Raw genomic sequence first — 21,415 nt, forward strand, 5'->3', positions numbered from 1 at the left:
GGTACAGACACCACTGAGGAGTTGAAGACAGCAGTTTTCCTCAGGAATTTTGTTGTGGTTTTGTTTTGTTTTTTAATTATGACTTTTAAGTTCATTAGTCAAATGTCAACACTATTGCCATTGAGCCTGAATCAACTCACCGCTGACCTCCACCGAGTTTCTGAGGCTGTAAATCACTGGGGAGGAGATTGCCCATCCTTCTCGCAGGGAGCAGCTGGTGGGTTCAAACTGCAGAGAAGTGTAGGCTTGGGGAAGCAGAGGAACTCTCCACAGACGTGCTACCAGAGCCCCCCTCAGGTTCACCCTGCTTATGGTTTTGACCTTTCTCCCCTCCTTGACCACAGCAGGGTTCATTAGTCTTTTAGGGTCAAGTTCAACATCACCTTTTCTAAAAAGACATCAGACATTTCAGAATAACAGGACACTTCCTGACCTCTGATGCTTTCCTTGGATCCTGTTACAGCAGCAGGATCAATGTGCAGGGCAGTCTCCCTACCGCCCTAGAACCTTCTGGGGGCCAAGGTGTGTGCCACCCATGCCTGTCCCATGAGGGTGCCCAAAGGACATTGTTGAAAGTGACCTGAAACGCAGAGATTTTAAAAACTGAAATGACTGAAATACTGATAGTTCCTCTTCTAAAACAGAATACGCATTTTCCATAGTCTTATACACTTAGACTTGCTATTTTGATCACTTGAATGTATTTTGTAGGCCTACACAGAATGAACGAGAATAAGCAGTTCTTAGGGAGGGGTGAGGAGGATTTAGCCTTCTTTAAAATTTCCTTTTAGATAATGTATAATGATTTTTATACAGTTTTTTAAGAGAGGAAAGATTTATTTGTGAGGTTTTTTTTCTTTTTGGAGCTGCTTCTGAGTGAGTCTATGTACAACACTTGTTCAGCTGCACGCTCTGCTTGGTCCAGACTAAGTTCTCCGGGCTTCCCTGAGTCTGGACCGTATGGCCAGCCTGGTTGGGAGCAGGCAGCTGGCAGACTGGACTCTGGCCCCTCACCCCCATTCTAGACTCCCCTCCACCCCGGCAGGGAGCGGAACCATGGGACTTCTCCTCTGACCTGCTCCCCTGTGCCTTGAACTCAGCACCACCTGGGAAAGGTCCAGGACATTTCATAGGGGTGGGTGGACGAAAAGGCACGTGTGAGTTGACAACACCCCTCATCAGATCAGGTCTGCAAGCATTTCATCTTCTCTCAGTCCCTCCTCCTTTCACAAGGGTCTGTCTGTTTCATAGTGTGACTATCTACCCCACCCCTCAAAAAAGAACAGGAAAGGAGGTCTAGGGCCCTGTGACCAGTCCTCTGGCGCTCCCTCTTTGGACTCCCCTAGTCCCCTGATCCTTGGGCTCCCCTAGGCTCCTGAAGTCTAGAACCCAGGGGCTGGTGGAACTCCTCATACACAGCTCACTACACAGACGGGCCAAAGAGAGGCAGGGGCTAGTGGGTGACTGTACCAGGGTCACTCATATGGTCAGTGGTTGGGCTGGGACTCAGATCAGACCTCTTAGGCACTTGAGGAAGCCACAGTTCCAGCACTGAGTCTCCCGGTCCCCCAGCCTGTGAGGCTGGGCAGGGGCTATGGTAGGTACTCCTCCTTGATAGGCAGTGGAGAGGAGGTGCCCAGGAGGCTGGCAGAGCTGGAGCACAGACCCCCCAGGGGTGGCCCGGCTGTGGTGGGGGTGACTTCTAGAGCTGGTGGCAGTGACGGTGGGGGCTGCTGCTGCTGCTTCTTCTTGTTCACTTTGCGCTCCTTTGCCCTTCTGTTTTGGAACCAGATTTTCACCTGTGGGGTCAGAGAGCAAGGGTGGGAGACAGAGTAATGGGGAAAGAGGATCAGAGGGCAGATGGTTGAGACTCAGACTCTTCAATGAGACATTAGAGAACCCCCCCTCCACACACTGACACCTCAGTCACAGTCCCTACACCTCGCTTTCTCTGTTCCCCTACCCTCCAGACACCCCACTCTGTGTATTAGCCAGATCACATGATATGAGCAAGGTACACACAGGCTTACTTGTATTTACTTTCTCATTTGTGGTGAGTAGTTTTACACTGAGGGAGCTCCGGTGACTTCTGTGGCTGTTAGGTGCTGTCAAGTATGACCCATAGCAACACTATGAACAACAGCTCTGACCCCTGTCCTCACCTGTGCCATCTTTACAATCAAACCCATTGCAGCAGTCCCTGTGTCATCAACTCGGTTGTGGGTCTTGGTCGCCTTCACTGCCCCTCCACCTTTTCAAGCATGGTGTTCCTCCACAAGGAATAGCCTCTCCCAGCTTAATCATCTTTGCTTCCAAGGAGCACTCTGGCTGCATCTTCTCCAAGACACATCTATCTGTTCTTTTGACTGTCCATGGGATATTCAGTGTTTTCCCCAACACCACAGTTCAAAGACATCAATTTTTCTTCTGTCATCTTTAGCCGTTGTGCAGCTCTCAGATGGACAGAAAGTGAGCGTGGCCTTAATCAGGTGCATCTCAAACTGGCCTCATTGCTCCTCAGTAACTTGGAGAGGTCCTTAACTACAGCCTTTCCCAGTGCCATCCATCTCCTGATCTGACTGCTGGTACCAAGTGCATCTAAGTAAGAAGAAGCAGTTGTAATAAGGAATTGTGGTGCTAAGCCAAAGGTACATGGTTCAAATTCACCAGCTGCTCCACGGGAGAAAGATGGGTAAGCTCCTCCTGGGTGGTTTACTGCCTCTGAAAACCCACTGGAGGGTCAGATATGGGTCAGTTCTGACTCAGTAGTACACCACAACAACAAATTTCACTTTGAGTGAGCTCTGGTAGCCTTCTGAGTAAGAACAACTGCTGCCAACCCAAAGATAGGCAGTTTGAATCCACCAGCTACTTCACAGGAGAAAGGAAATTTCCTCCCATATGATTTACAGCCTTTGAAAACCTACTGGAGGGTCATCTATGAGTTGGTTCCAACTCAAAGGAACAAAACAATAACAATAATATTTTCACAATGATTTCAGCACATGTTTGCTTGCGGAAATTGTGCACCACACTTTAGTGGGAAGGTACAGGTGGACCTATTCATAACTTGTTTATCTAATAATTTGTTCCTCTCTGTGACTTTCTTCTTTCTCACACCTCCTCCCCGAAGAATCCTTCTCTGTCCTTCCTCTGATTGCTCCCTCCACTATATTTAATCACTCACCCCTCTCATTGCACTGAATAAGCTTGCCTAGGATTCTGAGGCTTCGTCTGACATACTTTGGACATGTTGTGAGGAGAGACCTGTCCTTGGAGAAGGACATCATGCTTGGGAGGGTGGAGGGACAGCACAAGAGGGGAAGGCCCTCTATGAGGTGGATTGATTCAGTGACTGGGGTAATCGGGATGGGAGTGTCAGAAATAGTGTGACTGGCACAGGACAGAGCAGAGTTTAGGGCTGTTTTACAAAGGGTTGCTATGAGTCACAAGCGACTCGATGGCACATAACAACAACAGTGGTAAGAAACTACACTGCAATCACAAAGGCACATGGTTCTAATCCACCAGCTGTGCTGAGAGAGAAGAATGGGCAATCTCCTCCCATGTGATTAACTGCTTCTGAAAACCCGCCGGAGGGTCAGCTGTGTGTTGGTTCCAACTTGATGGTACACAACAACAACATGGCCTATAGCTAACCAGATGCCCTGCTTACTGGCAGGAACTGGATTTAGCAAGAGCAGAAACTGCTAAGTGCTTGCTACGTGATCATGGCAGGAGGTTCAACTTCTCCATCCTCCTTCCTTGACGGAGCTCCCTTATCTTCCTGGAGCCCCCACTCCCCACTCCTGTCTGTGGTGGGAAGATCACACACCTGCCGCTCTGTGAGCCCCAGATTGGCAGCCAGCTCTGACTTCCGCCGGATGGTAATGTATCGGCTGTAATGGAACTCCTTCTCCAGCTCCAGACGCTGGTGGTCGGTGTAAACCACACGGTACTTGTCCTTGGTCCGAGTTTTACCTGAGAAGCAGAGGGGACCAAGATGGGAGATGAAGAGGAGGGGAGGCCTGCAAAAGGCGCAGACAGGATCCTCAGAGGGAAGAGCAATGCAGGACCCGAGGTGGGGTAACAATCACGCCTCCCAGGCCAGGCCAGGAGATTTACAACCTAAATGATGCCGTCCTGCCCATTTATCAGAAGGAGGCTCAGAGGCTCAGAGATGGGAAACAACTTGCCCAGGATTACACAGCGAGTTGCTGATGACCAACCCCTCCAGCTTAACCAGTTGCCATCAAGTCTATTCCAATTCACAATGACCCCCTTGTGAACTATGCCCCACAGGGTTTTCAGTGACTGATTTCTTCAAGTCCCAGACCCCTGAACTTCTGGGTGAAGAACCTCCAGCTTTTCAGCTGCAGTGGTGCACGTTAGCTGTTTGTCCCAGCCAGGGGCTCCCACAAGCCCCTCAGGTAGTTCTGATTCAGGAGCCCTCAGAACTGAGAATTGAGGAGCAGTGACATGGAAGAGACTACGGGCAGGCGAGGGTCGATCCAAACAAACTAAGTGGCAGCTGCTGCTTGTGCTGTGTTTGAGAAGAGCACGGAAGAGCCAATGCAGGCACAGGGGGAAACAGCACCACAGGAACAGGCCTGAGTGCAGGCTCCCAAGTTCTTACAGAATGACTGGAGGCTGCTGGCCCCAAAGCCAGTCCAAAAGGGCTGGAGTCCCTGGTAGGTGCCCCAGGATCTGTCAGGAGCTGCAAGAGGCCCCGAGCTAGGGCTGCACCCACTCCTTCCCATCCACATTCCCATCTGTGCCTCACGGAACACGGGGGGTGCAGAGCAAGAGTGACTCAGTTCCCTCTATAGACATTCACTGAACCCCTGCCATGAGTCAAGCACTGGGGTACAGCAGGAGCAGAATGAACTCCCTGCTCCACTGTGGAGGGAGACAGGCAAACACAACGTGATTGCGGAAAACATTGGGAATGTTCATTGATTAGTATTTTAGAGAAAAAGAAAGCAGAGGAAGAAGGCTAGGAATTCAGGGAGGAGGGCTTGTGCTTTATAACAGCGAGACCAGTGATAGCCTTACTGGCATCTAAAAGAGCAAAGAGGGAGAGTGACATGGGAGGGGAGAGAGCTTGAGGCAGAGGGGACAGCAAGTGCAAAGGCCCTGGGCTGAGAACATAGTTAGCTGGTCAGAAAATCACTGAAGAGGCTGGGAATAGTAAACAAGGGGTAAGGAGCAGAATAGGGCACACCCAGGACATTGCTGGATCTCAGGGTGACTGGGATGGACACCAAGTTGTGGTGGAGTAGTCTGGAGGGAGTTGCACTGCCTACCCAAAGATGACACCTGTCTGGTATTTCAAATCCACCAGCAGATCCTCACGGGAAAGCTGGTCAATCTCCTCACATGTGATTTATAGCCTCTGAAAAACTACTGGAGCATCAATGATGAGTCGGTTCTGATTTGATGGCAATAAGAGTTGAGAGGAATGGGTGGTATTGTAAAAGCCGAAATCTGAAGTGGGTTTCCATAGAACGACAGCCTGGAAAACAGAAGGAGAGGAAGGAGAAAGACAGCGAGACGTGCAGTAACCCAGGAGAGAGGAGGCCTGGCTTCTCGGTGGGGCGCAGCCGTGGGCCAAGCACTGGCTTTGAGGACCATCTAGGATTAATGTCAGGGCTTTCGTTGGGGCTTGGATCAGAGTCCACATGGAGAGAATATTAAGAGTCATGCTTGGCCCGGGTTGGCGTGGGGGCCTGGCTAAACCCAGTTTTCTTTGCAAGACTCAGAACACGTGGCTATAAATAGGAAACACAGCACTTCCAGACCCACTCAAGTATCCCACCAGGGCAGGGTGGGTCTCTGAATATGAATAACCATTGACCCCCTCCCACTCCATCAAAGCATCCCACCACGGCCTGGCCTCCGCCTGCCTAGGTCACAGCTCTGGCCCTGCCGGTCCCTCAGCGCCCCACACGGCGGCCCCAGGCCAGCCCCCACCCGCTTCACCAAGCCCACGCAGCTTGGCAGGCGTGCCACTGGGCTCCCTGTGAGCCAAATGGTTTTGAGGAGAACAGGAGACAGCAGATGTTCCTGGGCTGCTTTCCCCTGGGTTTCCTGCCAGAGCAACGGAACCAAACTGGACGTGTCCACACCGCTGACCTCAGCCCGGCTGCCCAGTGCAGCACGGGACAAGCCTTGGCCCTTGGCCAGGCTGAGCCCCAGACATAAGCCAAGGGAGTGGCTGCTGAGGCCTTGGGTCCAGACAAGGGTCCCTCCTTGGCCTAGGAAATTCAACGTCAGCTCAAATGTGGTTCTGCCGAAAGTCACCACCAGAGCCCAGCAGAGTACTGAATCCACAGCCTCACTGGATCACTTGGCTGGAGCCACAGAGGATGGGAGCTCCATTTCCTCCTGCTTTACAGATAGTGTTCAGAAAGGCTAGCACGTGAGGCCACTAGGGTCCCTTGGTGCTGCAGACCTTTAACACACTTGGCTGCTGACTGAAGAGCTGGAGGTTCAAGTCCACCCAGAGGCAGCTTGGAGGAAAGATCTGGCAATCTACTTGCCAAAATATCAGCCACTGAGAAGCACATGAAGTAAAATGTCCTCTGACACACCCAGGATCACCATGTGGGATGACTTGGTAACAGCTGGTGGTGTGAGTCCATCTAGCCCAATCTCCTGCAGTCTAGTCCCTGAAGCTCCAGGCCATTGTCACCTGGCCTTAAAGCACTGGCTCTTTGCTTCATTGTACAATTCTTCCATCCTGAGGCTGCACCAAATTCTGATGACAGAAACACCATCAGCAGCAACCCCCAACTTCTACTTCTGGGAAGGAAGGGTCAGTTAGTCGCTGAAAACCAGGGTAGGCTGGATGAGGTGGGAGGTGCTTTAAAATTCACAGATACTCCACGGAGGAGGGGGGATGGAGGCAAAGGCTGAGGTCCCCTGCCCACTCAAACTTCAGTCTGAGAGGTAACAACTAGTGACCATGAAGACACCTTTCCCCTCAGCACCCAGTTTCCTGATGCCTGAATGCTGTAATTTCTTAGATGGGGGCATGCAGTTCACAAAGGGGCACTTGCAGATTGTCATGTTGCCTGACGATAGCCGGGTTCTTCCCTCAGTGGATGGGGCAACAGATGGGAGCAGGGCTTTAGCCGCAGGATCCTCCCTCTCTGTCCTGCAAGGCTGCCTGCTTGGACATGGACTACAGGCTCCAGCCTCCTTCTCTGGCCCATGGGGAGGGCCTCGTGACTCAGGAACCCACTAACCAACTTCTTTCTTGGGGAACTGCTCAAAGCAGTTTTATTGCTCAGAAAATGTTTCTGCCAAAGAACATAAAGCTGATGTCATACTGTGAGGCCCTGGGACCAGAGAATCCCACAAGCCGGCCAGGAGTGATAGATAACTCTGTCGGGCCCATCCTGGGACTCTCTCCCCTCAGGCAAGATGTACATGCTTTTTGACCCACTAATATAATCTCCAGGAATTAATATCAGGTGTCTAAAGCTACAGCCTTTTTTTTTGTAGAAAAAAATAAGAAACTGTTTCTGGACAGCAGACACCCAAAATACCAATATTAATTCATGATGATCCTCCATCGGGTCTCTGAGACTGCAAATTTGACATTTTTCTCTCATGCAGCCCAGATTTGAACAGTTATCTGTCCAGTCAGCAAACGAAAGCACCGTGGAAAATGGTTACGTGAACTCAGTACATCCATGGAGAGGAACATTCTGGAGCCATTAAAAAGCAATTATAAAGCTCCACAGACACCAAGAGGGCACAATTTCCAAGACATATTAAGGGAAGAAAAGCAAGACCTAGAATAGCACGAATAGCATAACATAATACTATTTTTGTATGAAAATGGAGCTGTGTTTACACGCATGCGCACAGACACACAGTTGTGTACCCACTGATTTCCTTCTGGAAGGGGTTGCCTCTGACTTTAAGGCCGGTGGTAAGAGGGACACTTTGGGGTGTTTAAATGTTTGCCACATGCAGATATGACTGCATTTTCAAAGAGGCTGGGGCTCCATTGTCAGCTCTGGGCTACACCCACACACTGACCACCTCTTGCATCCTCCCTTCCCCTACCCATAAGCACCTGGGTCATAGCTAGAGCCAGAAGGAAGGGGCAGGGAGGTGCGTGAGAGCAGAGGGGCGGGGAGAGGGCCTGGGATGAATGATTTACAGGCCCTGGGACACTGGGATAAGGGGAAGTCCAAGCTCCTCTAACAGGTGTCTGCTGTGGGGCTGGCCACTCCCAGACATCTAATGAGTAACCCTCCAGGCCAGATTCCAGCAGGAGCAAGTGGGGTGTGGGGAGCACCCCAGCTCTTCAGAGGTGAGCCCAGGTGGAGGAGCTTTGGATAAGTTACTCAAAACTCAAATGATAGCTTTTCTCTCTGTTCCGGCCCTGGGGCCCACCTCCAGTGGTCATATTGTATGGGAAGCAGCAAGGTCCTCATCCTCTAAAGTGTACGTGGTCAAAGTCCTGGAAAACACCAGGGGAGAACTCCAAACACTTGACGCGTAGCCTCAGAATGGCCTGGAGAACTTTGGGAAGAAAACAGATGTCTGACCCTGTAAACTCGGATTCAGTGGGACAGGAAGTGGCCTTAGGAGTTCGGTATTTGAATCACTCTCCAGATGATCCTGATCTTAGGGCTGAGCAGGGCAGTCTCTCACTGTCTGGGCAACCTGAAACAGCATCTCACCTCTCTGAGCCTCATTTTCTGCATCTGTAAAACAAGCATCATTGTTAGCATGAGAATGGCCCCCCTATTCCAAGCACTTAACACATGCCACTTATAAAGTTGTACAACTGTTCTCCCTATTTTACAGTTGAGGAAATTGAGGCCCAAAGAAGTCCATACTCCTGGCAGATGGGATGGAAATGCAGATCTTCCTGTCCTCCAAAATTGCACGGAAATGGGCCACACTATGAAAATTCTCATTATCTCCAGCACTCGGGTGTGGGGTAAATACTGGAGATGGGTGGACAGGGGCTAGCTCAGTACCTGGCACCTAGTAGGTACTCAGGGCTGGCACCTCTTACTCATTCCCAATAGTGGCAGGGTGGTCATCTGGCAGGCATGCGGGAAACGGGCCCGTGCAATGGGAGGTGTATTGGACGAGACTGTTTGTAAGGCCCCTTCCAACTTGGAAACACAAAACTCTCAATGTTTGTTGATTCTCTGATTTTGTGTTATTATTGCTGAAAAATTCTATGACTGACTTCCCAGTTTGAGTGTCTAGACTCTGCCTGCCGAGCTGGAAGATGGGGTGGAAGCCATGGTGACCTGCGGCGAGGAGGCCTCCCCATCCAGCGGGGCCAGGCAAGGACAGAAGGCTGCCTCTGGCTTAGGGTGGGGTAGTGGCTCCAGGAAAAACAAATAGCCTCTGGGTCAGCATTTCCTTTGCCCTCTCCTCTCTGAGTTCATGGCCCTGGGGGATGACACAGCCAGCTCTGTCCTCAGGGTCTGGAATATAAATCCATCTCTAAACCCTCCCTGACGTCCCAGTGGGTGGTCAGCCCCTACTGGCTCTGCATCCAAATCCTCTAGAATGAATGTGCGTGAATGCACACGTACACACGAACACTCACACAAAAAACGGCAACAATAAAAAGACATAGACTCAAAATATTTTTTAAAATCATACTATTGGGCTTTCCCCTGGGGCCTACTGAATCCGAATCCTCATCCAAAAGATGCTGAAGCTCTAGTTAGAATGACTAGCTCCTACTCTCAGCTCTACTCTAAGTGTATAGCCTTGAATAGGGCTTTGCCCTTGTCTTGGCCTCAGTTTCCCCCTGTGCACAGGAGGGCACTGGGCTGCAGCTCTGAGCCCTCCCCAAAGACCACCCCGACAGCACGCGTGGGAAGGATAGGCTGGGCATTCACTAGTCCGGCACCCCAGAGACCCACGCTGGTGGAGCAGGAAAACACAGAACGATCACCATGTTTGTGCTATCAGACTGGGGGTGGCAAAGAGATGAGCCAGCTGTGGGCCTCTGGTAGGGTCAGGGTGCACAGGGCGAAGGTCTGAAATGTCTACCACAGAGTGCCTTCTTTTCCAGATGAGAAAAACAGATGCAGAGTTGTTCCTCACTTGCTAGACCAAAAGGCAAAAGAAGGGATGAGGAAGGCAGAAGGGACCCCGTTTCCACTCTTGCACTGCTGGAGCCTGGGTATCTTGTGGCCATGTCACTCTACAGCCTAGCAGAGATGGGGAGAGCCTCAAGGGAAAACATCTGGATTTTTGAGCAGGAAGCCTTGAATTCTTATCCCAAGCTGTCCCCTGACTCCTAGTCCTTCTGTGGACCTCCACGTCCCCATCTGTCCAATGGAGCACACGGCCTCTGTTCTGGCCTGCTTGTGAGAGTGAACAGGAACACAGAAACTGGAGTGGGGAAGGGATGAGAGACGTTCTTATTAAATGAAAGGATGGATATTAGGTATTTCCCCCGATAGTAGGTATATTTCATGATAAGGAAAGAATTGCATGTATGTTGAACATGCTGATAACTTTAACATAAAATTAATGAATTGTTATCCTGGTAACACTATGCAAGAAGGCTGCATAGGTTGCGGAAGCTGGGACAGCCCCCAGGCGGCAATATTCCTTGAGAAAGGCCCCATACCAGAACCTTTAACTCTGCTATTTGGGAAAGGCCCCAGATTCAAGGTCTGTATGCTGAGCAAATAATTTAAGAAGCTGAACTATCTCAAAAAGAATCTTGGTAAGGAGTTGTGCTGCCAACCCAAGGCACAGTTCAAATCCATGGGAGAGAAAGATGGACAATCTCCTGTGGTACCATTTACAGCCTAAGAAAACCTTCTGGAGAGTCAGCTATGAGTCAAGTCTTATTCCATGGCACAGAACAACAAAACAGTACACTTCTTTGACCTTTCCTTCCCCCTGAGGATCGAGATGGACTGACAGCAGTTTGTAAAGGACGAAGATCTACAGGGACTAAAAGAAGAACTGAGCTATTTACAGACACAGCTGTTGGAGGATCCCTTGGGAGGAGAAGAATGTTGTCTGATGGGGAGCCTCAGGGGAAATAACACACAGGCCTGGGAGTGGGAAGATCTGGCCTGGCCACCAGCTGGACATGTGATCCCAGCCTGGACTTACTCCAGCTGCATCTCCCAGGGTTGGACCGTCTAGCCCTGTGCTGTCCTCCCCAGCTCCACAATGGGTGGATACTTGTACCCTTCCTAGCATCAGGTTCTACACTGAGCTCATGATACAGACTTTGCCCTTTCTGGCGTGAGCCTCTCCTGGTCCTGCCCCAGGCTGCTCTAGCCTGGTTCCTCACTCATGACTTGGCACAGGCAAGAGGCTGCAGGGGAAGTAGAGAAGAGAGGAATGAAGAGGGTAGCTATAGGTAGGGGTGCTGTAGCATTAGCTAAGCCTTCCTACCCCATTGTCATCCTCCTTCCAACCCACAGGCTCAGTCAGCATAGCACCCTGCCTTCTTCCTTGTGGGCCACCTCTGCACCATCCCCAGCCCTATCCTCTCAGGAGCTCAACAGCCTGACCTGCCTTTGAGAAGTAGTAGAGAGGATAGAAAAGTTAGAGATGAATAGACCTGAGGGTTCCTCTTCTGATCCAGCTGGGACATAGCCCTGTGGCAGCAGGGTAACTCCAGGCAAGCCACTGGACCCCTTTGATCTTCATCGATGCGTTTGTAAAATGAAGACCTGCATGCCTCCTTTACATGACTCTTAGAGAAATTAAATTGACAACATAATCTATCTGGCAGGATTTTCATAAAAGCTAGCTGTGCTACAGATGCCTATGAATTTGATGATGATGAAGACAAGTGCAGAAACAAAAGAGTGGAAAAAAGCCAGGAAAGGTCCTTTGAAAGGATAATAATGTGCCCATCTGGAATTGGTTACCATTGTAGGAACTCTTGAGAGGGACCTTCCTGCACTGGCCAATATGACAGCCTCCTAGCCACATGGAACTATTTACACTTGAATTAATGAAAATGAAGCAATATGAAAAATTCAGTTCCTCAGTCACACTAGCCACATTTCAAGTGCTCAATAACCCACTGTGGCCAGTGGCGACAGTATTAGACAGCATGGCTAGATCAGACTCTTACTGAGGGCCAGGTACCCACTCCCGCAGAGCAAACCAAATCAGACCAGGAGCATTGTCTCTAAAACAGCCACATAATCACCACCCATCTGTGTTCCTGCTAGGTTTCACAGACGTTCTCAAAAGAAGTCAGCTCCTTTACCACAAGACAACCTTTTCACCACTTGCAGACCCTGGTCAGGTCCCCTTTGTCTTCTCCCACAATTCTTTGGATTGTTTCCTGGTGGAGCATCCAGGCCTCTGCACCCTCCTGGCCACTCTATTTGAGTCTAGAAGTGACGTTCTCACCTACCAGATACTCTATCCCTATTAAATGGTTCATTCTCCTTTTTCTGCAGTGGATGGGGTGCAGATTGAAAACAAATAAGCCAAAATGATCATTATAAGTTGTCATTAATTGTATGAAGGAACGAAAGCGAGGAACTGGACTAAGGAAAGGGAGAATAGTATGTGCAAAGGTCCTGAGGCAGTAAGGAGCACAGGAGGGGCAGAGAATTTCAGCTCCCCACAGGTGGATCCTGTGGCCCCAGCTAGGCTGTCTCTAGGACCCAGCCCGACATTTGGCACAGATGAAGCACTTGGCAAATAGCACTTCCTACCTGATTAAATGAATGAATAAATAAGACATGCAGTAGACGAGGTAGGAGAGGTCATCAAGGCCTTCATCATGGGGTGAAGAGTTTGATTTTGCCCAAAGAGCAATGAAGATGTCAAGGCTTTCACTCCCACCACCTCCTTTTCTTTGTTGTGCTGAAGTGCCTCCTATAAGCTTGAAGGGTAAGTGTGGGGTAGCAGTGTGAGTCAGGGTGGGGAGCATTTAGCTTGTTATCTTAGTGATTGCCCTGACTCCGGACAGAAAAATTATTTGCAAATTCCAGAAGTTCCAGAATATGGATTTGAGAAGCCAGACCATTAAGATAACGTTTTACTGACAAGCCAGTCTGGGCTGCTAACAAAGCCGTTTTGGACCTTTAGAACGATTCCCCAAGCTCAGAGCAGCAAGAGCTGCCAAAGTGGGGGCAGGGGGGAGACACCCAACCAAAAAAAGCTTCTGCCACCTTCTAACTAGGTCATTCTCCTTCCCACATATATCTGAGAGATGAGGTATCAAACGTGGCTTCTGCTTGGAGAACCAGTTTCACACAGGCTGGCCCCCACTGTGCCCTCACCACTTCACCCCCGCAGCCTCTTACAGCCCATCCCAGATGACTGGCCTCTTTTTTCAATACCTGGGCTGGGATGATTCTAGGGAGCTGAGTGTGTTGCTGTTATTTGATGGATGCCTGATGAGTTGTAGAGTCTGATAAATTCAGTCTGAACCCTGGGCTGCCACATCCTAGCTGTGTGAGCTTGGGCAGGCCATCTTACCTTCTCTGAGTCTTATTAGCATTATCTGTAAAAATGAGCCTGAGAATAGATCTTTACACCTCGTAAGGTTGTTATGAGGCTGAAGTGAGATCACACATGCAAAGTTCTTTGGCACAATGCCTGGTATATGGGGAGAACTCAGCAAACACCAATAGCTATTAGCCTTATCATGCATTCCTGTTATCATGCAAGGCATAATGAGAAGGACAGAGAGAAGATTGGTTTCTGAGGAGAAAGTTGAGGCTAAGTGGTGGTCACAATGATGGGTTTGTTGTGGTTTCCCTAATAAACCCCATAATTGTGAACATTGTCTATGAGTACTGTGTGGCCACTGCAATACATTATGAAATGACTATTGTGGGAAGGACAACTGTTGCTGGACTTGGTTGAAGGTGTGGAGCATGTGGGGGGGTGTCTGACCTCACTGGAATGAACCTTGTACTGCTGATGCTGTTGACAGGGACTCTCCCCCCTTGTAAAGTTAGTGAGTTCAGATGCTGCTTCCCCCACTCCGGCCACACTGTTTTTTACAGTGGGTTGAGGCCAGATCTTGGAAAGGGTTTGGATGGCCACACTAATGAAGCTGAATTTCATTTTATCACCTTGAGAAGCCATGGAATGCTCTTGAGCTGGAGGTTTGCTGTAAGAAAAGAAAGTTAGCAACTGTTTAAAGACAGATGGGATGACAGAGAGAAGCTGAAAGGGAGAGGTTGGAGAGCTGTGGTGGTATCCAAGGGAGAAAGCCTGAAATGTGTCAGGGTGAGAAGACTTCCTCCCCTCTGTGGGCCTCAGTTTACCCACCAAATGAAGACTCTGGGTTGAAATCTAAACCCCGCTGCCAGTTTCATCTGAGTAAACATCTTCCTCATGTGTGGGACCTCAGCCACTTAATAAGCCATTAACCAATTAAGTGATGTTTATTCACAAAGAATAGGAGGCTGCCTCTGACAGAAAGATGATTTATAACTCCTCTAATGAAAATGTGGTATTTATAGACGCAGAAAGGAAAGAAAGGGGGAGAAAAAAGAATTGTAGTCATTTCCAATCCTAGTCACAGTCGAGCAATACTAATTATTCAGAACTGATGATACCTTGTTTATGGAATGAAGCTCAACAGTCTGTTCTTCATCTTTCCCAATTTCTCTGACCCTCCTGAGACTAAAGAGAGGAAACTTAGCCTCAGGGCTCAGCTCTGCTAATTCCCCAAGTGAGTCCAGAGAATTGACTGAGCAGGGAGAGGTGAGAGCTGTGACAGCTGAAACCTCTGAAACCCACGTCAGAGCCAAGGTCCGACTGCGCCCCACTTCCCCTGGAATTATTTTACTGTTCCCCCACACTTCCTCCATTCATTCACCTAGCAAAGTTTACTGAGCATGGACTAAGTGCTGGGTACTGGGATGCAGGCTAGAGATGGAGAATAGAATGGATGTTAAGAGAGTATAACTTGCTGGGTAGATGGGGAAGGGACGTGCAGGAACACACAAAGAAGTAAATGAGTAAACTGAGATCTGGTTCGCATTCTAAAGGAAACTGGGGCAAAGGTTACCAATAGGTTCTTGGGAGGCACAAGCAGTTAAGTCCTTAGTTGCAGTTACAAACTAGAGGTTGGCGCTCAGAATACACACAGAGGGGTCTTAGAAGAAAGGCCTGTTTTCCTTCCAATAAAACTAGCCCCTGAAAACCCGCTGGTGCACAGTGCTACTCAGAAATGCTTGGAGTCACCATGAGTTAGAATCAACTCGATGCAACTGGTTTTGTTACATTTATAAATAGGTAATGCTTAATTATGAAAGTCATGGAAGGCCTCTCTGAGGAAGTGACGATTATGCTAAAACCAAAAGGTGGGTTTGCAGAGAATCAAGAAGGAGAGTGGCCCAGGAAGGAGAAACAACGTATACACCAGATCTGAAGTAGGATGTGGCAAGTCTGAGAAAGTACAAGAAATCTGAAGTGACTAGAGCTTGCAGGCCAAGGGGAGTGGCCTAGGGAGGCAGGCAGGGCCACATGCAGGAAGGAGTGTGGTTTTATCCCGAGTTCAAACCATTGGCAATTCAAATCAATTTATCTGATAGCTATCCCAGCTCAGCCCTCACTTGTGTGGAAATGAAGCATTCCTCATAATTTCTGGGTCTCATTTCCCCCATCTGGATGGCTGTTTTCTAGTTGTCCAGTTCTGACATCCTAGAAGTCTGGAGACTCAGAGCAGAGGAAGGAGGGGTGGCCAAGAAGGGTGGCAGCAAAAGACACAGCTGTAAGCCAGTGCGCCCTGACCTTCCTTCTGCTGTCCCAGGCAACAAAACTCCCATATTTTCTCCACAAATAAAGCTCCAATGTAAGAAAATAACTTACACATAAATATAATGCACACAGTGTGCATAGAAAACAAATGTGCAAAGGGTTCCTGCATTTTAAAAAACAACTCTCAACTGCATCTGCTATTTGTGTAAAAATATAGTGCGTGGGAACAAACTCCAAGACTCTGGGTTTAATTGCCCAAATGGAGAAACTGAGGCAAAGGAGAGGAGGGTCTTGACTTGTCTCCCAGGGAGGGTTTGCAGGTCCATCCCAATTCTGCCCCCACTGCAGGAGCACTGGACAGAATCAGATGCCCCGAGCAGAGGCAGAACTCCTTGCTTCAAAAAGGCCAAGGTCTCCTGTATCCTCTGAGGAGCTAATCTAATGCAGCGGATCAGCCTTCCATCACTCAAACTCCTGGCACCCTTCCCTTCCCTCTGCTCTCTGGGAATAAAGGTGGGAAAGCCCTTGCCTTTAGGTAGAGTCAATCACATGCCTCCCTATCTGCCTGGACACAACTGATTACAGATGAATTTCAAGACCAGGGCTAAGCTGGCTCAGCAGTTCCCGTGTCCAGAGAAGTGTGACCCATCGTCACACAGCCTGGAAGCATCTTCTGGGCTCACACCAGCCCTCTGACTCCTAGCAGTCCATCATTTCCCCTTCCCACAGTGACGATCTCTCACCAAGCCCACATCCGCGGGGACCTTCCCTATGCATCTCTGAAGTTGTTTAATGAGTGGGAAGCAGCAACTGGAATAAAGGTGCAGAGAAGAGAGCAGGGAGGGTCTCCCAGACACAGAATTGCTCAGTGTCCTGGTCAGAATCCTGGTCAATGCCCCGAGACATCTCCTCTCATGAGATTTACTGCCATATTCTTAACACAGGGTCCATGAATGTGCTTCTGGAGGATCTAAAAAAGCCTCAGATTTGTTCATCAATTATACAATTTTTCCCTAGGGAGAAGATTTGTACAGGCATACCCTGCTTTGTTGAGTTTTGCACATTATTTTTTAATACAAATGGAAAGTGTGTGGTAACTCAGTGTCAACTGGCAAGGTGATCAGAGTCATTTTTCCAAGAGTATGTGCTCACTTCCTGTTTCTGTGTCTCACTTTGGCAGTTCCTATAATATTTGAAACTTCTTATGCTATTGCACGCTGATAGACTAAAGAGGAGTGGCATTCATTTCCTAAACAACATGCTTCTGGAAACTATGAACTTTGAGAAATGACAATAGTTATAGGAAGGCTTCAGAGTCAGATTTTTTGTTCAGGGGGTCACTATGAGTTGTGCCCAACTCCACAGCAATCAACAACAACAACAAAACTAAAGCAAACATAATTTTTATATGCGCTGGGAAAACCAAAAACTTCCTGTAGCTTGCTACACTGTGACAATCACTTTACGGTGGTGGCTTAGAACCAAATCTGTAATGTTTCCAGGTATGTCTGTCCTTTCCACCAGATTTTGTTATAATGACTTTTTATAATACGAACAAGGGTTCAAGCCATTGGACCACTTCCTTTCCCTCTCATTTCACAGATGGTAAAGCTGAGACCAGAAAACAAGACTGATTTAAAAGCAGTCATTGTGTAGAGAATTATAACACAGGTTCTATGATCAGTCTACCTAGGTTACCACCACTTACTGTCTACATACGGCTTTGGGCAAGTTAAGGAGCCCTGGTGGCTAAGTTCTTAAATTATCAGGCTGCTGAGAAGTCAGTAGTTTGGAACCACCAGCCACTACAAAGAAAGATGAACAGTCTCTTCCTGGAAAGATTTATAGCCTAATAAACGTAAAGGAGGATGATTGTGAATCAGAACTAACAGTGGGCTTGGGGCAAATGATCTAACCTCCCATGCTACAGTCTCTTCATCTTAAAAAGGGAGATGGCAATAGTAAGTGCTAACAATCCTTTGGACATGTGGCTAGGAGAGGCTATTCCTTGGAAAGAGACATCATCTCTGAAAGGTGGCGGGTCAATGAAAAAGAGGAAAACCTTCAACAAGATCGATTTACCCAGTGGCTGCAGCAATAAGATCAAGTATATCAGAGATGATGAGGATGGCACAAGATAGGACAGGGTTCCGATCTGTTGTTCAGAGGGTGTTTATGAGTCGTACTTGATTCGACAACATGTAACAAGAAGAGTTAAATAAGTTAGCACATTCGAGATCTTAGGTCAGTCCTTGCTCCTCTGACACGCTAACTCATGGCCACCCAGTCAGAACTACTTGTGATTTAGAATCTCCAGTGAGGCTCAACCTTTGGATTAACAGAACAATTCTTGACGGTCTATTCTGCCAGTGCTCCCTGGTCCATTGGCAAGTGTTCCAAAAACATAATTGTTACCTTTGGTTGCCATCAAGTTAATTCCAACTCCCAGGGACCCCATGTGTGCCTGGCAGAACTACTCCCTAGTGTTGTCAAAGTGACCTTTTAGGTGCTGATTGCCAGGCCTATTTTCTGAGGCACGTTTGAGGGGGTCTGACCAACAATTTTTTAAGTAGTAGGGAGCTCTGGTGGCCTAGTGGCAGAAAGCTGCACTTCAATCCAGAAGGAACACAGTACAAGGCTACCAGCCCCTCCGAGGGAGAAGGGTGGGCAATCTCCTCCCATATGATAACTGCCTCTGAAAACCTGCCCAGAGGGTCAGCTATGGGTCGGTTCTGACTCCACAGTACGCAACAGCAGCAGCAGAGTGCTTGGCCATTTGAGCCACTTAAGGACTGCTCCATAAACATAAGTGATTCTTATTTAGCCAAGGTCAATGAAGTTAAGCGGCAGAGCTAGAGCATAAACCCCAGTTCCCTGATGCCTATACAGGGAAACAGGAAGTTCAGTGTCCCTAGCCCAAGAAGGGAGGACAATTACAGCCAGAACCTGTAGATACTCGTCTATGTCCTGGGGTAGGATGGGCGTATTTTGAGGAAATGGGAAGGAGGTCTCCAAAGAAGGGACAGAGAGAGAGAGGAGGTGGGGTAAATCCCAGGCTCACTCTCAGCTGGGGGAAGGAGAGGAGGGGCCAACATCAAAGAGTGGGCAGGCCAGCTTCCCGCCCCTAAGGCCAGGTGGCCTTTGTCAGGACAGGCCGGACACGGTTGGGACAATAGGGTGTCGTGTTCACTTTCCGGCCAACAGGAGTCACTACCGAGCCAAGGCACAGCCTGTTACATGACAAAGGGGGGGGTCCATAAAGAAGGTCAGGCCACCCCCTCATTAAAGCTGGGCTTTTGTCTTGCCCCCTCCTCTGCCTTTGAAGAGGGTAGATCAGAGGCCTGCCTGGGGCAGGCGTTCACAGGATCAGGAGACAAACAGTAGCCACCTTCCCAACTGCTCCAGTTTACCCCTCCCCCGGGGTCAAGAGTTCAGGGAGGGCGCTGGGGAGGTAAGGTAGCCCCCCCCTCCAGCCCTACTCTAACCAAAGAAGGCTCTTTTTGAGCCCACAAGGTACTGATCTCTTAGGCGTACAGATGTGGAGACTGAGGCCCAGAAAGGATGGGGCCTTGGGTGAACACACAGTCAGGGTGTTTCCTGTCTGGGACGGCCCTGCAGCCTCCAGGGGAGCCTGGGAAAAAGAGTGGAAGAAATGGATGAGGAAGAACATACCAGTATTGCTAAAAGCACTTTGGGGCAAAAGCTGGTGTTTGAGGTCTAGCTCCAGCTCTGCCATGCAACTACAAGGCACAGGTTTCTACATTTCTCTGGTCTCAGTTTCCCTATCTGGACGAGGGCTGCATTGCATGTAGGGTCCTCAGGCTGAGATGCTAAAAGGGGACGGCCGGCCTGGGGAAGGAGGAAGCTGAGAGGGTAGTCTACGGATCAACCCCTCAGAACGAAATAGGGCCAGGATAGGGAAAGGGATAAGGGGTGGCTAGAGCTGCACCCTAACACCTGCCCGTATCCAGAGGAACCTGGAGGCGCAGAGCGAGGAAGGGGTCCTTACCGCTGCCACTGCCACCTCCGGCCGTTAAGCTGCGCCGCATCCACTCGTAGGGCGTCCGCCTTTGCGCTCCGGGAGAGGATGGTGCCCCGGTGCCGCCGAGGGGCTGCGCCACGAGGCCTGGGGAGGGCCCAGGGGGTGCAGGCACTTGGCTAAAGTCCGGAGGGGGGCCGAATACTAACGGGGCTGGGCTGGCAGCGGGGGCCGCGGGTCCTGGGCCATAGGCGGCGGCCCAGTCGTCCTTGGGTGCAGAGAAAGGAGAACTCCAGGCCGTCGGGGGCGCAGGGCCTGGCTCCACGTGAGAATAGCCTGTGAAGTCGGGGTACTGCGGTGGCGCGGAGGGCGGAGGCGGGGGTCCGTAGGCTTGCGGGCTCAGGCCAAGACCCGCAGGCCTGGCGGGGCTGGGGTACACGGGAGAATCCTTGTCCAGCACATAGCCCACGTACATGGTGGCAGCAGGGAGCCCCGCGCATGCTGGGCCCCCAGAGCCGCCACCGGCTGCCCCAGGAGCAACTGCTCACCTGAAGTCGCCTGCCCCGCTGCCTGCGCGCCCCACCCAGGCCTTTTATAGCCCCAGGCCGGCTGCGGGCCCCAGCCTAGGCGGGTTTGCATTTCAAAGCGGGGGGAAGCCTCCGAACTGCGAATCAAAAGGGGAAACCCGTCGGGGGCGGGGGGTTCAAAAGGAGACAAATTGCCGCCCCAAGCGGGAGGTGGACTGGCCAGGGCCTAGAGGAGGTGGAGGGGCGCAAGGGTGCGTCCTGGGCGAGGGTCATCGAAGCTCCTATACGTGTGAGAAATCTCCTGTGAGGTCTGAACAGTTTGTGGTTCCGAACCCGCGTGGATGGCTACCCGATGCCATTTTATAGGTGCAGTGACAGGCTCCAAGAGGCTGGAGGACCCGAGGCCAGCGCCACACAGCCAACCTGGGCTTGTGACCATTGACTAGCCTGGGGGTGTGTGTGGGGGGAATACACCAACTTCAAGTGAGGCTTGGCCTGTAAGGTGGCTGGGGTCCTTAATCTTTTTGGGGAGGCATGAGGGAAGGGAGAATCACACTCCAGAGTCTCAGATGAAAGCTATGGATGCTTTCCCTGGGAAAATGCACATATACACACATACACTAGTCTGTATACACAGCCCGGAAATTGCCTGAGGTGACTGTAGAGAAAAATTCTGAAAGGGGTGAGGAAGCATCTTTGGGGAATTTTCTACAAAGTTTCTCTTAGTGACCCCCCACCCCCTTTACTGGGTCCTCTTAGTGACCCACCTACTTCCTTAGTGGACCCTCTTAGTGACCCACTTTCCCCATTTTTTCAACTGAGAAGTTCCGAGCATACATAAAAGTAGGACTGTATCATAAACTCCTGTATACCATCACCCAACTTCAACAATTATCAAGATTATATCACACATGTTTCATCTACTCCTCTCTCTTTTTTCCCCTAAAGTATTTTAAAACAAATTTCAGACATCATGTCATTTTACCCCTACATACTGCAGCACGCGTCTCTAAAACACATGGCTATTTCCTTACATAATATGCTCTTATCACATCTCACAAAATGAACAGAGATTCCTTAGTATTATCTAACACATGATTTGCAGTGTAAGTTCTCCCAAAAAAGTCTTCTGCATGGTTTGTTTGCATCAGAATCCAACCAGAAATTCTTACCCATTTATTATAACTGAGGTTCCCTCAAT

The 21,415-nt window shown here is 49.7% G+C and overlaps 1 protein-coding gene across 1 annotated transcript; it reads right to left on the bottom strand.

Annotated features, from left to right (window-relative positions):
- Positions 1 to 1,592: 1,592 nt before the first annotated feature.
- CDX1 (caudal type homeobox 1) lies at positions 1,593 to 20,251 on the bottom strand. The gene is made up of 3 exons (XM_006893697.1): positions 19,718 to 20,251; positions 3,836 to 3,981; positions 1,593 to 1,799 (listed from the first exon to the last, which is right to left on the bottom strand). The coding sequence occupies exons 1-3, from the start codon at positions 20,160 to 20,162 to the stop codon at positions 1,593 to 1,595; spliced, it is 798 nt and encodes a 265-aa protein (XP_006893759.1). The 5' UTR covers positions 20,163 to 20,251.
- Positions 20,252 to 21,415: the final 1,164 nt, after the last annotated feature.

The sequence above is a fragment of the Elephantulus edwardii genome, unplaced genomic scaffold (assembly GCF_000299155.1).
Source record: "Elephantulus edwardii isolate Elephantulus edwardi_28Jun2011 unplaced genomic scaffold, EleEdw1.0 scaffold00130, whole genome shotgun sequence".
NCBI lineage: Eukaryota > Metazoa > Chordata > Mammalia > Macroscelidea > Macroscelididae > Elephantulus > Elephantulus edwardii.